General features: G+C 40.0%; 2 protein-coding genes and 8 non-coding genes across 10 annotated transcripts; 4 read left to right on the forward strand and 6 right to left on the reverse strand.

Annotated features, from left to right (window-relative positions):
• Nucleotides 1–162: 162 nt before the first annotated feature.
• LOC133452549 (small ribosomal subunit protein eS8) lies at nucleotides 163–3500 on the forward strand. The gene is made up of 6 exons (XM_061731936.1): nucleotides 163–199; nucleotides 1014–1120; nucleotides 1334–1433; nucleotides 1625–1800; nucleotides 2649–2778; nucleotides 3347–3500. The coding sequence occupies exons 1-6, from the start codon at nucleotides 196–198 to the stop codon at nucleotides 3454–3456; spliced, it is 627 nt and encodes a 208-aa protein (XP_061587920.1). The 5' UTR covers nucleotides 163–195; the 3' UTR covers nucleotides 3457–3500.
• Nucleotides 1145–1252, forward strand: LOC133453233 (small nucleolar RNA SNORD46). The gene has a single exon (XR_009783350.1). It is a non-coding gene; the product is annotated as a small nucleolar RNA SNORD46 (small nucleolar RNA).
• LOC133453230 (small nucleolar RNA SNORD38) lies at nucleotides 1484–1552 on the forward strand. The gene has a single exon (XR_009783347.1). It is a non-coding gene; the product is annotated as a small nucleolar RNA SNORD38 (small nucleolar RNA).
• Nucleotides 2471–2540, forward strand: LOC133453229 (small nucleolar RNA SNORD38). Its single transcript, XR_009783346.1, has one exon. It is a non-coding gene; the product is annotated as a small nucleolar RNA SNORD38 (small nucleolar RNA).
• Nucleotides 3501–9665: 6165 nt separating the features above from the next.
• On the reverse strand, nucleotides 9666–13487 carry LOC133452199 (small ribosomal subunit protein eS8-like). Its single transcript, XM_061731420.1, has 10 exons — nucleotides 13460–13487; nucleotides 13190–13296; nucleotides 12872–12971; nucleotides 12593–12679; nucleotides 12504–12548; nucleotides 11676–11779; nucleotides 11368–11467; nucleotides 11000–11175; nucleotides 10383–10512; nucleotides 9666–9817 (listed from the first exon to the last, which is right to left on the reverse strand). The coding sequence occupies exons 1-10, from the start codon at nucleotides 13485–13487 to the stop codon at nucleotides 9708–9710; spliced, it is 987 nt and encodes a 328-aa protein (XP_061587404.1). The 3' UTR covers nucleotides 9666–9707.
• On the reverse strand, nucleotides 10621–10690 carry LOC133453227 (small nucleolar RNA SNORD38). Its single transcript, XR_009783344.1, has one exon. It is a non-coding gene; the product is annotated as a small nucleolar RNA SNORD38 (small nucleolar RNA).
• Nucleotides 11249–11317, reverse strand: LOC133453226 (small nucleolar RNA SNORD38). Its single transcript, XR_009783343.1, has one exon. It is a non-coding gene; the product is annotated as a small nucleolar RNA SNORD38 (small nucleolar RNA).
• Nucleotides 11539–11646, reverse strand: LOC133453235 (small nucleolar RNA SNORD46). Its single transcript, XR_009783352.1, has one exon. It is a non-coding gene; the product is annotated as a small nucleolar RNA SNORD46 (small nucleolar RNA).
• On the reverse strand, nucleotides 12753–12821 carry LOC133453231 (small nucleolar RNA SNORD38). Its single transcript, XR_009783348.1, has one exon. It is a non-coding gene; the product is annotated as a small nucleolar RNA SNORD38 (small nucleolar RNA).
• Nucleotides 13053–13160, reverse strand: LOC133453234 (small nucleolar RNA SNORD46). Its single transcript, XR_009783351.1, has one exon. It is a non-coding gene; the product is annotated as a small nucleolar RNA SNORD46 (small nucleolar RNA).
• Nucleotides 13488–14078: the final 591 nt, after the last annotated feature.

The raw sequence follows: 14078 nt of genomic DNA on the forward strand, positions 1-14078 counted from the left end.
CATGGTTCCTGCATTGGCGGTCCATATTTGTAAACTTGTTCAATTTTGCTAATAAAAAATAAATAAAAATAAAAAAAACGTTTCCGGTGGTCAACGAGGAAATCTCGTTCACGACGGCATATATTCTCGCGTGAGCACGTAGCTTCAAACTTTCCCATGAGCCTTTTCGCTTCCTCTTTCTAGCCGGCGCCTGAGATGGGTACGTGTTGTCTTGCTCGGGTCGGGGTCCCAATCTGTCTCCATCTGACGCTTTTACAAAGGAATATTCCAATAGCGGTTTGTCAAGTTAAAGCTAAATGATATTTGATTAGACTGAGCTTCAACTTTATTATCTAAACCCCATCGATTATGTGTAAAATTAAGTAATTTCCAGTCTGTAGTGCTTCAAGATGGCTGCCCACATTGGCCGCTACCTGCTAACGCTGCAGCGTGATTGGTAACTTTTTACTTTTCTGTTGGCTTTGAGCAGTTTTAAACGCACAAGCGTTAAAGAAGAAGCACTTGCCAGGTTTATAGCAGTATTTAAGAAGTATTTTTCTCGGAACAAACGACTCCAGGTTTGTTAAACGACACGCTGGGCTTCATGTTGAGCCACTGCTCTTAAACCCTTCTGTTAAACCGTCTAAAATGAAATAGTTTTGTGCTTCTTGACTTAATTATTGACTAGGGAAATTCAATCACTGTTGAAAGTTGCCTGCTGGTTTCAAGAAACCATCAGTTTGGTAGCAAAAGCTTGAAATCAAGATTTGCACGTGTTCTGTAGTGAAGCTCATCCTCCATTAGAGGTTTTATTTTGGGTTAATATAACTTGTCAGCGCAACCATGTGCTCTGGATATCCTGAAGCTACATGTAATAGCTTGAGTGATGTGATGATCCTCTTCATGCGGAATCCGAATAAGAAATGCGGACAACCTTTACCTTGGAGAACTGATCACTCAAGCTGCTGTCCACTATTGATTATCTGGTGAATGATGCATTGATTTAACACGTGGGCTTGATCTTCTCTATTCAGGTATCTCAAGGGATAACTGGCATAAACGCCGCAAGACCGGTGGCAAACGCAAGCCCTACCACAAGAAGAGGAAGTATGAGCTCGGTCGTCCTCCTGCAAACACAAAGGTGAGGGATGATCTGTTTCTTAAAAGCGTGGGTGATGAAAACTTAACCTTAGGCAGGTCTTTTTTTGTACCCGTTTTGGGTCAAAGCTGGGGCCTACCAATGTTAGGGTTGTCATAGTTACTCTGACACGCTGTAGCACATGTCTGTACAATTGCAGCATCTTTTTTCCTCTTTTTGAGAATGAATGAAGTAACCTGGAACCTGTTTTTGCAGATTGGACCTCGTCGTATCCACACGGTGAGGGTTCGTGGTGGGAACAAGAAGTACCGTGCTCTGAGGTTGGATGTTGGAAACTTCTCATGGGGCTCTGAGTGTAAGTTTCCCTATTTGCACCATCAACCCCTCTCTGGTGCCACACTTATCTTTCCATGATGATAACTTGTCCAGTTCTGCTACTGAATGCAAGTGGTGATATTAACGACCCTGAGAAAAACATCTTCCTTGTATTTAAATCATTCTCTTTGCAAGGATTTGCTCTGACCATGCTTGACTTTGGGTTTTCAGGCTGCACACGCAAGACCAGGATCATCGATGTGGTCTACAATGCCTCCAACAACGAGCTGGTCAGAACCAAGACCCTGGTGAAGAACTGCATCCTCCTTATCGACAGCCTTCCCTTCAGGCAGTGGTATGAGGCTCACTACGCCACTCCTCTGGGACGCAAGAAGGGAGCCAAGCTGGTACGTCAATATGTGAACTTTACAGTTGGTGAAGGTTGAAATGCTCACATTAACCAATTTTGCGGGGAAGTTGTTTTGCCATCTACAGTTTTTTCTTTTATAATACTGACATGTTTTACCTATAATGTGATTAGTTCAAATCAAACTTTATTTGTAAAGCACCTTTCATACAAAAAATGTAACACAAAGTGCTTTTCATAAAACATAAACTTAAAATGTATTAATGCCCCCCTCTGCGGCCCCGAGGTTCTCCGGGAGGCTCCACAATCGGGGACCATAAAAACTGAATGCCGCCTCCCCGTGTGTCCTGGTTCTAACTTTTGGTATGGTTAAAAGGCCAGCACCGGAGGACCTCAGGGTCCGTGAGGGTCGATAGGGTAAAAGTAGTGCAGACAAATAAGAAGGCCATTAAGACACTTAAAAACTAGTAAAATAACCTTAAAATCAGTTCAATTTTATTTATATAGCGTCTAATACAACAGATGTCTCTAGACGCTTTCCAGAGATCCAGAACATGAACATAATTATAAATATATCTTTAGTTCAGGGGACTTTTCAGTTTTGGATAATTTAAACATAAACTGACTAAACTGCATCTCTGATGTGAGACACTGTTAAAAAAATGCTGTTACCTGGTTTGTAAAACTAGTCTGTAAATCTAGTGAATGTCTTTCTATGATGATACTTTTGACCAGTTCTGCTACTGAATGGAAGTGGTGATAATGTTCAATGCTGAGAAAGACTTACAGCAGGGTGTTGTAATGGATTTTGTTGTACACGGGCCATGTGATTCTGCAGTTAAGTGTTTCATATTCTTCCAGTAAACCTTGTTTCCTCTCCTGCTACAGAGTCCTGAGGAGGAAGAGGTCCTGAACAAGAAGAGGTCAAAGAAGACCCAGAAGAAGTATGACGAGCGTAAAAAGACTGCCAAGATCAGCACTCTCCTGGAGGAGCAGTTCCAGCAGGGAAAGCTTCTTGGTGAGTCCATCTTAGAATGTTTTATCCTCATCTCAACTTTACAAGGCACATTTCACTCAATCATGCAGCCTGTTTTGCTTCCCCATGGACACAGCTGGTCAAACAAAAATGCACATATCTTTAGGTGGATTAAAGAATGTATTTACATGGTGGAAGAATAATTAAAACCCAATGATGTAAAGACAACTAAAAAAAATGAGACATTAAAGTTTTTCAGAGAGGCTATGGACTTTATATGCGTTTCCTATAAATACTAGGGTTGACCACAACAGTTATTAATTTATTTTATACCATGTAATTAAAGATAGAAATACAATGATTATGAAAGTTGACCAGCGTCTGACCTACAGTTGAATGTATTTACAAAGTTTGCATTAAATAGTTAAATGTATTGAGTTAGAATATTAACATCCAGACATATCTTCACTCTTTAAATGTAAAATGTACTATTTAGGAATCTGGATAGTAAATATTTCTGTGTGTTTCAACCAAAAGACATTTCCGGATGTCTGATAGATATATCAACTGTTTGGAAAGCCATCTTATTCTCATTAATCTTTTTCTGCAGCGTGCATCGCCTCCAGACCTGGCCAGTGCGGCAGGGCAGACGGCTACATCCTGGAGGGCAAAGAGCTCGAGTTCTACCTGAGGAAGATCAAGGCCAAGAAAGGCAAATAGATGTACAGCTGTTTGATACTTCAATAAAATCCAAATGCCCCATACCAGTTTCCTGTTTTTATGTCCCTCTAATCTACTGCAAGTGATTGGGTTGTTGAGATTTATGTTTAAATACATAGGGACATGTGCTCTGTGTAAAAAGTTGATCGCCACCTGGAGGCAGAAAGGTGCATCTGCAGCATCTTATTTTGAAAGTCAGTCATGGGTCTTTGGTGTAATTTATCCAAGTGTTTTTTTCAGTATTGATAATGCATGTTTCATACAACACTTAATAGGTACCTAAAGATGCTTTACAAAACAAGGATACAAATGGGTAATGCATTACATGCATACAGATACCCCAAAACAATACAGAGCAAATAGTAAAATGAGAGGGTGGAATGGGATAGTGAGTTTCCCCATTGAGGGAGAAATAAAGGATAATCTAATGATTTGTCAAGTGACGAGGTGACTTAAAAGATGCCAGTGAATCAAGACTTACTATTGGCCAGGCAGATGGAGTTCTACAGATTAGGGCTGGCAAATACTGCCACCTATGGTGCAGTATTTGGTCCTGATGAGAGTGAATGGTGGTGATGGAGATCTGTTGGTATGAAGGGGCAATGTTTTTTTTTTTGGGGCTTTGCAGGTGGTGAAGATCTTGAAATGTGTTTTACGGGACGCCAGTGAAGTTGAAGGGTGGGTACCTCCAGCACTGAACTTGTCAAAGTCTGTTTCAGCTTTCTCACCCCACTCATCACTTAATCAACTTTATTTCTATAGCACTCATCACAGATAAAAATCACCAAGTGCTTTACAATAAAAAAAAAGGTGCAGGATAAAAGTATAAAACTAGAATTAAGAACATAAGGAAATAAAAGAGCAAAATAAAACAAGTCAAGGTAATTCAGTCAACTAAAAGCTTGTCCAAATAAAAGGGTCTTGTATTTTAAGAGTCAGTATTGTTGGTCAGGCGCATAGAGAGAGGAAGAGCGTTGCATAATCGAGAGGCGACGGACTAAAAAGCATGATCTCTTGTCTTGTACTGGGATCTTGGGATATACGTTTTGTTCTGATGCCCTGGGGCATAAACAGTTAAAAGATCACAAATATATTTTGGGGCTTGGCTGTGAAAAGCTCTAAAAGTCAGTACAAGAATTTAAAAATCAATTAGTTGCTTTACTGGCAGCCAATGTAAAGAAGATAAAATTGAGGTGATGTGGTTCCATCTAAAAGCACCAGTTAAAAGCCTGGCTGCAGCATTTTGGACAACCTGCAGTCTCTTTAAAGAACACTTTTTTATTTATTTTTTATTGGTTTAGTTGATAGGGACATTGCAGTTTAAACATAGTTTCAGTACAATGACAGCAACTGATGTTCTGCACATAGTTTATAGCTATTGCTAATTTGCAACTCCTGTCCCTAGTTGGGCTTTTCTAACAATAAAATACAATACAACAATATCTAGGACCTATAATACAAAATATAAAATTACATCTATTTAAAAACAATCACAAAATAAACAGTCACATAATCCCACAATCTCCACACATCATACACATACTCCCTCACTCATTCACTCCCTCTCAACACGCATCACAACACACACAGTAACATTTCAAAAGTGCATACAATCCTGTTGTGTTTTCAGCCAGTTCTTAACCATGGATGCAAAGATTCGGCTATCTGATACCAATTTAATTTCATTCGGGAGTCCATTCCAGAGATGATCGCTCTTTACTGAGAAAGCTGATTGTCCGAATGTTGTTCTGCGGTATTGCAGAAGGAACTGCTTGAGCCCAGACTGTAACACAATATGAAATGTGAGAAAAGATCATAGCGTGCATATACAGCCGGGCTGCCTGGTTTGGAATGTAGTGCCTAATTAATTTGAAACAATTGAGGTTGCTTTTTATTGTATTTGAAATCTTCATTATGTGTTTATCAAATTTGAGTTGAGGATCTAGTATTAATTCAAGATACTTAACTTCTGTTACTGATTTAATTTCTTCATTGTTTAAGTGGATTGTAAATCTTTCCTACATATTAATTTTCTTCAGTGAGAAACACATAGAAACTGTCTTTTGAAGATTGAGTATTAGATGATTTTGCACGAGCCACAGTTGGACGTCAATCATACATGCAGACAGAGCATCCGCAGCCTGTTCTGGTGTCTTGGCGGCTGCATATATGACTGCATCGTCCGCATAAAGTTGGCAAGTGACCGCTGGACAGTGTAAGGGCAAGTCATTAATAAATAAACTAAAAAGCAAAGGCCCGAGTATGGAACCTTGCGGTATACCCATATTATTTAAAAAGGAATAATTTATTTGGTCAATTTTGACACATTGTGATCTGCTCTGGAGATATGAGAACCACTGTACTGACTTGGTAGAGAAATTAAAAGATGACATTTTGGCTAAAAGCACACTATGGTTGACCGTGTCAAAGGCCTTCTTGAGGTCCAGAAATACAGCCCCCACCATATTGCCTCTATCAAGAGATTGTTTTACATTTTCAATAAAACAATTGGCCGTTTCAGTTGAGTGTCCTGGTCTAAAGCCAAACTGCTGAGGGTGGAGGAGTTGATTGGCCTCTAATGTTCGATCAGTTGCCCTGCCACAATTTTCTCCAGTACCTTAGACAGTACAGGTAAAATAGAAATTGGGCGATAATTACACATACTGTCCTGACTTCCTGTTTTAAATATTGGTATAATGATGGCTTTTTTCCAGGCAAAAGGGAATTTACATGTTCTGATGGAGAGATCATCATTAATGCAGTGCTGTATCTTTTAAGAAAAGAAGTACTCATATTATAAATGTCATTGGTTCTGGAGTTGGACAGTTTTCCAAATACTTCAGTAACTGTTTTTACATTGACCTCTTTGATATAAAAGGGATATGTGGATGTCATTCCTGTTGGATAATTTAGATCATCAAGTCCCAAATTTTGCAGTTAATTCTTCTACTGATTTAACAAAATAAGAATTAAGTTAATTTGCTATGGTAGCATTAATCCCTTTATGATTATTAGATTTGTTAGTTAAGTTGTTTAAGTGCCTACAAAGGGAAGTGTTGTTGCCTTTAGCATTGTCTATAAGTTGAGTATAATATGTGGCTTTTGCTTTACGTAGTTCTGTTACCAATTTATTTCTTAGACTTTTGTAAATTAAATGGTCAGTATTTAGTTTTGAGCATAATGATGTTTTCAGAGCAGAATCACGCTTCATCAGTTTTCTAATTTCATTGTTTATCCATGGTAGAGTATTTAAAACAGTTAAAAAGACAGTTCGAGAAGTCCAGTCTAGAAGAAATAAAAGCATGTGAAACCATCTCCAAGTCAGCAAGCGAAATAATACTCAAGTTTAGAAATGTTCCTTCATTTCATTTTGACACAGCCCTTGTGTGTTTATCCAAAGAAAGGTTCCTGATCCTGGACTGGACAGAGGAGCTCAGGGCCCCACGGTGTTGGTTGATCAGTGTAATCTTTTCATCAGGGGCAAAGATCAGGGATTCTGTTTTTGAAGCATTTAGCCGAAGATAATTGTTAACCATTTTTCGATGGAATCTACACAATTTAATACATCAGCTAGCACCCAATCTCCAACTCATGAAAGGAACAGTATAGCTGGATATCATCAGAATTAAAGTGGTAAGATACCTTTCCAAAAAGGCTTCTACGCCTTCCAAGGAGGAACAAATATAATAAAAACTAAATTGGTCCCAGCACTGAGCCCTGAGGAACACCATAAGAAAGCGTTTTAGAATCCGACTGATAATTATTTGCGAGGACACTAAACGTTCTGCCATTGAAATAAGAAGTAAACCACTAGCACTGTACCATCTATCCCAAAGTCATTTTGAAGATAATGGATCATGATAACATGATCAATTGTATCAGCAACAGCTGTCAAGTCCAGCAACACTAAAACTGAGTCAGCAGCCATCAACACATCATTAATTGGAGACTTTCAGAAGAGCCATTTCAGTCGAATGTCTTTTCCAAAAACCGGACTGAAGTGCATCATATAAATTCTTATCCTCCATGTACCCACTGAGCTGCTCATTAACTACTTTTTCTAGTATTTTAGACATAAAAGAAAGTTTTGATGTAAGTCTAAAATTATTTGGAGGATAAGAATTTATATGATGCACTTCAGTCCGGTTTTCGGAAAAGACAGTCGACTGAAATGGCTCTTCTGAAAGTCCCCAATGATGTGTTGATGGCTGCTGACTCAGTTTTAGTGTTGCTGGACTTTACAGCTGTTTTTGATACAATTGATCATATTATCATGATCCAACATCTTCAAAATGACTTTGGGATAGATGGTACAGTGCTAGAGTGGTTTACTTCTTATTTCAATGGTAGAACCTTTAGTGTCCTCGCAAATAATTATCAATCGGATTCTAAAATGCTTTCTTATGGTGTTCCTCAGGGCTCAGTGCTGGGACCAATTTAGTTTTTATTATATTTGTTCCCCCTTGGAAGGCGTAGAAGCCTTTTTGGAAAGGTATCTTACCACTTTAATTCTGATGATATCCAGCTATACTGTTCCTTTCATGAGTTGGAGATTGGGTGCTAGCTGATGTATTAAATTGTGTAGATTCCATTGAAAAATGGTTAACAATTATCTTCGGCTAAATGCTTCAAAAACAGAATCCCTGATCTTTGCCCCTGATGAAAAGATTGCACTGGTCAAGCAACACTGTGGGGCCCTGAGCTCCTCTGTCCAGTCCAGGAACCTTTCTTTGGATAAACACACAAGGGCTGTGTAAAAAAAAAAAAAAAAGTTTTTTATCATCGAAGGAACATTTCTAAAATTGAGTATTATTTCGCTTGCTGACTTGGAGATGGTTTCACATGCTTTTATTTCTTCTAGACTGGACTTCTCAAACTCTCTTTAACTGTTTTAACAAGCGTTGTAATTGATTTTAAAATTCTTGTACTGACTTTTAGAGCTTTTCACAGCCAAGACCCAAAATATATTTGTGATATTTTAACTGTTTATGCCCCAGGGCATCAGAAACAAAACGTATGTCCCAAGATCCCGGTACAAGACAAGAGATCATGCGTTTTAGTCCATCGCCTCTCGATTATGCAACGCTCTTCCTCTCTCTATGCGCCTGACCAACAATACTGACTTTTAAAATACAAGACCCTTTTATTTGGACAAGCTTTTAGTTGACTGAATTACCTTGACTTGTTTTATTTTGCTTTTTTATTTCCTTAATTCTAGTTTTATACTTTTATCCTGCACCTCTTTTTTTATTGTAAAGCACTTTATGATTTGTATCTGTGATAAGTGCTATAGAAATAAAGTTGATTAAGTGATGAGTGGGGTGAGAAAGCTGAAACAGACTTTAAGTTCAGTGCTGGAGGTACCCACCCTTCAACTTCACTGGCTTCCCATAAAACACACATTTCAAGATCTTCACCACCTACAAAGCCCAAAAAAAAAAACGTTGCCCCTTCATACCAACAGATCTCCATCACCACCATTCAGTCTCATCAGGACCAAATACTGCACCATAGGTGGCAGCATTTGCCAGCCCTAATCTCTAGAACTCAATCTGCCTGGCCAATAAGTCTTGATTCACTGCCATCATTTAAAAGTCATTTAATCTCATCACTTGACAAATCATTAGATTATCCTTTATTTCTCCCTCAATGGGGAAACTTACTATCCCATTCCACCCTCTCATTTTACTATTTGCTCTCTATTGTTTTTTGGGTATTTGTATGCATGTAATGCATTATCCATTTGTATGCTTGTTTTGTAAAGCATCTTTGGGTACCTATAAGGCAGGGGTCATCAATCCTGGTCCTCGAGGGCCGGTGTCCCTGCAGGTTTTAGATGTTTCCCTGCTTCATTGCACCATGATACAAGTGACTGTGTCATTAACAGAATTGTGCAGCCCTGGATGACAAGCTGATGATGATGATTAATTAGAATCAGGTGTGTTAAAGCAGGAAAACATCTAAAACATGCAGGACACCGGCCCTCGAGGACAAGGATTGGTGACCCCTGCTATAAAGTGTTGTATGAAACATGCATTATCAATACTGAAAAAACACTTGTGGACAATTACACAAAAGACCCATGACTGACGTTCAAAAAAAAAAAAAAAAGGTGCTGCAGATGCACCTTTCTGCCTCCAGGTGGCGTTCAACTTTTCCACAGAGCACGTGTCCCTATGTATTTAAACATAAGAAACAGGAAACTGGTATGGGGCATTTGGATTTTATTGAAGTATCAAACAGCTGTACATCTATTTGCCTTTCTTGGCCTTGATCTTCCTCAGGTAGAACTCAAGCTCTTTGCCCTCCAGGATGTAGCCGTCTGCCCTGCCGCACTGGCCAGGTCTGGAGGCGATGCACGCTGCAGAAAAAGATTAATCAGAATAAGATGGCTTTCCAAACAGTTGATATATCTATCAGACATCCGGAAATGTCTTTTGGTTGAAACCCACAAATATTTACTATCCAGATTCCTAAATAGTACATTTTACATTTAAAGAGTGAAGATATGTCTGGATGTTAATATTCTAACTCAATACATTTAACTATTTAATGCAAACTTTGTAAACACATTCAACTGTAGGTCAGACGCTAGTCAACCTTCATAATCATTGTATTTCTCTCTTTAATTACATGGTATAAGATACATTAATAACTTGTGGTCAACCCTAGTATTTATAGGAAACACATATAAAGTCCATAGCCTCTCTGAAAATCATTAATGTCTTTTTTAGTTGTTTTTTTTAGTTAGTCATTGGGTTTTAATTATTTTTCCACCATGTAAATACATTCTTTAATCCACCTAAAGATATCTGTGCATTTTTGTTTGACCAGCTGTGTCCATGGGGAAGCACAACAGGCTGCATAATTGAGTGAAATGTGCTTTGTAAAGCTGAGAGGATAAAAACATTCTAAGATGGACTCACCAAGAAGCTTTCCCTGCTGGAACTGCTCCTCCAGGAGAGTGCTGATCTTGGCAGTCTTTTTGCGCTCGTCATACTTCTTCTGGGTCTTCTTTGACCTCTTCTTGTTCAGGACTTCTTCCTCCTCAGGACTCTGCAGCGGGAGAGCAAACAAGGTTTACTGGAAGAATATGAAACACTTAACTGCAGAATCACATGGCCCGTGTACAACAAAATCCACTACAACACCCTGCTGTAAGTCTTTCTCAGCATTGAACATTATCACCACTTCCATTCAGTAGCAGAACTGGTCAAAATTATCATCATAGAAAGACATTCACTAGATTTACAGACTAGTTTTACAAACCAGGTAACGGCATTTTTTAAACAATGCCTCACATCAGATTATGTGAGCAGTTTAGTCTTCAGCCAGGGACTCAAATCTACTATAATCAAGTGGTTAAAAACAAAAACCATAACACACATATTTAAATTATCCAAAACTGAAAAGTCCCGCGAACTGATCACACTATAGTTAAAACACACGTCAGAATTATAAAAGAAAAAACAACTTCCCCACAAAATTGGTAAACGTGAGCATTTAAACCTTCACCAACTGTAAAGTTCACATATTGACGTACCAGCTTGGCTCCCTTCTTGCGTCCCAGAGGAGTGGCGTAGTGAGCCTCATACCACTGCCTGAAGGGAAGGCTGTCGATAAGGAGGATGCAGTTCTTCACCAGGGTCTTGGTTCTGACCAGCTCGTTGTTGGAGGCATTGTAGACCACATCGATGATCCTGGTCTTGCGTGTGCAGCCTGAAAACCCAAAGTCAAGCATGGTCAGAGCAAATCCTTGCAAAGAGAATGATTTAAATACAAGGAAGATGTTTTTCCTCAGGGTCGTTAATATCATCACTTGCATTCAGTAGCAGAACTGGACAAGTTATCATCATGGAAAGATAAGTGTGGCACCAGAGAGGGGTTGATGGTGCAAATAGGGAAACTTACACTCAGAGCCCCATGAGAAGTTTCCAACATCCAACCTCAGAGCACGGTACTTCTTGTTCCCACCACGAACCCTCACCGTGTGGATACGACGAGGTCCAATCTGCAAAAACAGGTCCCAGGTTACTTCATTCTCAAAAAAAAAGATGCAGCAATTGTACAAACATGCGCTACAGCGTGTCAGAGTAACTATGACAACCCTAACATTGGTAGGCCCCAGCTTTGACCCAAAACGGGTACAAAAAAAGACCTACCTAAGGTTAAGTTTTCATCACCCACACTTTTAAGATGTGAAACAGATCATCCCTCACCTTTGTGTTTGCAGGAGGACGACCAAGCTCATACTTCCTCTTGTGGTAGGGCTTGCGTTTGCCACCGGTCTTGCGGCGTTTGTGCCAGTTATCCCTTGAGATACCTGAATGGAGAAGATCAAGCCCACGTGTTAAATCAATGCATCACTCACCAGATAATCAATAGTGGACAGCAGCTTGAGTGATCAGTTCTCCAAGGTAAAGGTTGTCCGCATTTCTTATTCGTATTCCGCATGAAGAGGATCATCACATCACTCAAGCTATTACATGTAGCTTCAGGATATCCAGAGCACATGGTTGCGCTGACAAAATCCTTATATTAACCCAAAATAAAACCTCTAATGGAGGATGAGCTTCACTACAAAACACGTGCAAATCTTGATTTCAAGCTTTTGCAACCAAACTGATGGTTTCTTGAAACCAGCAGGCAACTTTTAACAGTGATTCAATGTCCCTAATCAAAACGTAAAGACGAGCAACCTCGAATTAAGTCAAGAAGCACAAAACTATTTCATTTTAGACGGTTTAACAAAAGGGTTTAAGAGCAGTGGCTCAACATGATGCCCAGCGTGTCGTTTAACAAACCTGGTGTCGTTTGTTCCGAGAAAAATACGTCTTAAATACTGCTATAAACCTGGCAAGTGCTTCTTCTTTAACGCTTGTGCGTTTGAAACTGCTCAAACCCAACAGAAAAGTAGAAAGTTACCAATCACGCTGCAGCGTTAGCAGGTAGCGAAAAAAACTAGATGGAAAAACAACTTCCCTGCAAAATTGGTAAATGTGAGCATTTCAACCTTAACCAACTGTAAAGTTCACATATTGACGTACCAGCTTGGCTCCCTTCTTGCGTCCGAGAGGAGTGGCGTAGTGAGCCTCATACCACTGCCTGAAGGGAAGGCTGTCGATAAGGAGGATGCAGTTCTTCACCAGGGTCTTGGTTCTGACCAGTTCGTTGTTGGAGGCATTGTAGACCACATCGATGATCCTGGTCTTGCGTGTGCAGCCTGAAAACCCAAAGTCAAGCATGTCAGAGCAAATCCTTGCACAGAGAATGATTTAAGTACAAGGAAGAAGTTTTTTTTTCAGGGTCGTTAATATCACCACTTGCATTCAGTAGCAGAACTGGACAAGTTATCATCATGGAAAGATAAGTGTGGCACCAGAGAGGGGTTGATGGTGCAAATAGGGAAACTTACACTCAGAGCCCCATGAGAAGTTTCCAACATCCAACCTCAGAGCACGGTACTTCTTGTTCCCACCACGAACCCTCACCGTGTGGATACGACGAGGTCCAATCTGCAAAAACAGGTCCCAGGTTACTTCACTCTCAAAAAAAAGAGAAAAAAAAGACGCAGCAATTGTACAAACATGTGCTAAAGCGTGTCAGAGTAACTATGACAACCCTAACATTGGTAGGCCCCAGCTTTGACCCAAAACGGGTACAAAAAAAGACCCACCTAAGGTTAAGTTTTCATCACCCACGTTTTTAAGATGTGAAACAGATCATCCCTCACCTTTGTGTTTGCAGGAGGACGACCGAGCTCATACTTCCTCTTCTTGTGGTAGGGCTTGCGTTTGCCACCGGTCTTGCGGCGTTTATGCCAGTTATCCCTTGAGATACCTGAATGGAGAAGATCAAGCCCACATGTTAAATCAATGCATCATTCACCAGATAATCAATAGTGGACAGCAGCTTGAGTGATCAGTTCTCCAAGGTAAAGGTTGTCCGCATTTCTTATTCGGATTCCGCATGAAGAGGATCATCACATCACTCAAGCTATTACATGTAGCTTCAGGATATCCAGAGCACATGGTTGCGCTGACAAATCGTTATATGAACCCAAAATAAAACCTCTAATGGAGGATGAGCTTCACTACAAAACACGTGCAAATCTTGATTTCAAGCTTTTGCTACCGAACTGATGGTTTCTTGAAACCAGCAGGCAACTTTCAACAGTGATTGAATTTCCCTAGTCAAGAATTAAGTCAAGAAGCACAAACTATTTCATTTTAGACGGTTTAAAAGAAGGGTTTAAAGGGATTGTGACATGAAAAACACATTTTTCTTGATTTTTTGTGTTTTGTTGGGTGTCTTGACATCAATTACACCCAAAAAACAACGAACTTTTAACATTCAGTGTATTGTGTGCTTTCTGGGATTTTCCGCATAACTGTGCAAAAACGGCGCATGTGGTTTGGTGGCGGATCGTTACGTAACGATCCGCTAAATCACCGCCCCCTCCACCCAGCTCCCTGCCTCCTCTCCTCTCCAGCGCACCATAAAGGCTGATTTATGGTTCCGCGTTACACCGACGCAGACCTTACGGCGTAGGGTTACGCGGCGACGCGCACCATACGCTGAACCCTACGGCGAAGGCTCTGCGTCGATTTAACGCGGAACCA

This window comes from Cololabis saira, chromosome 10 (assembly GCF_033807715.1).
Source record: "Cololabis saira isolate AMF1-May2022 chromosome 10, fColSai1.1, whole genome shotgun sequence".
NCBI classification, from domain to species: Eukaryota; Metazoa; Chordata; class Actinopteri; order Beloniformes; family Belonidae; genus Cololabis; species Cololabis saira.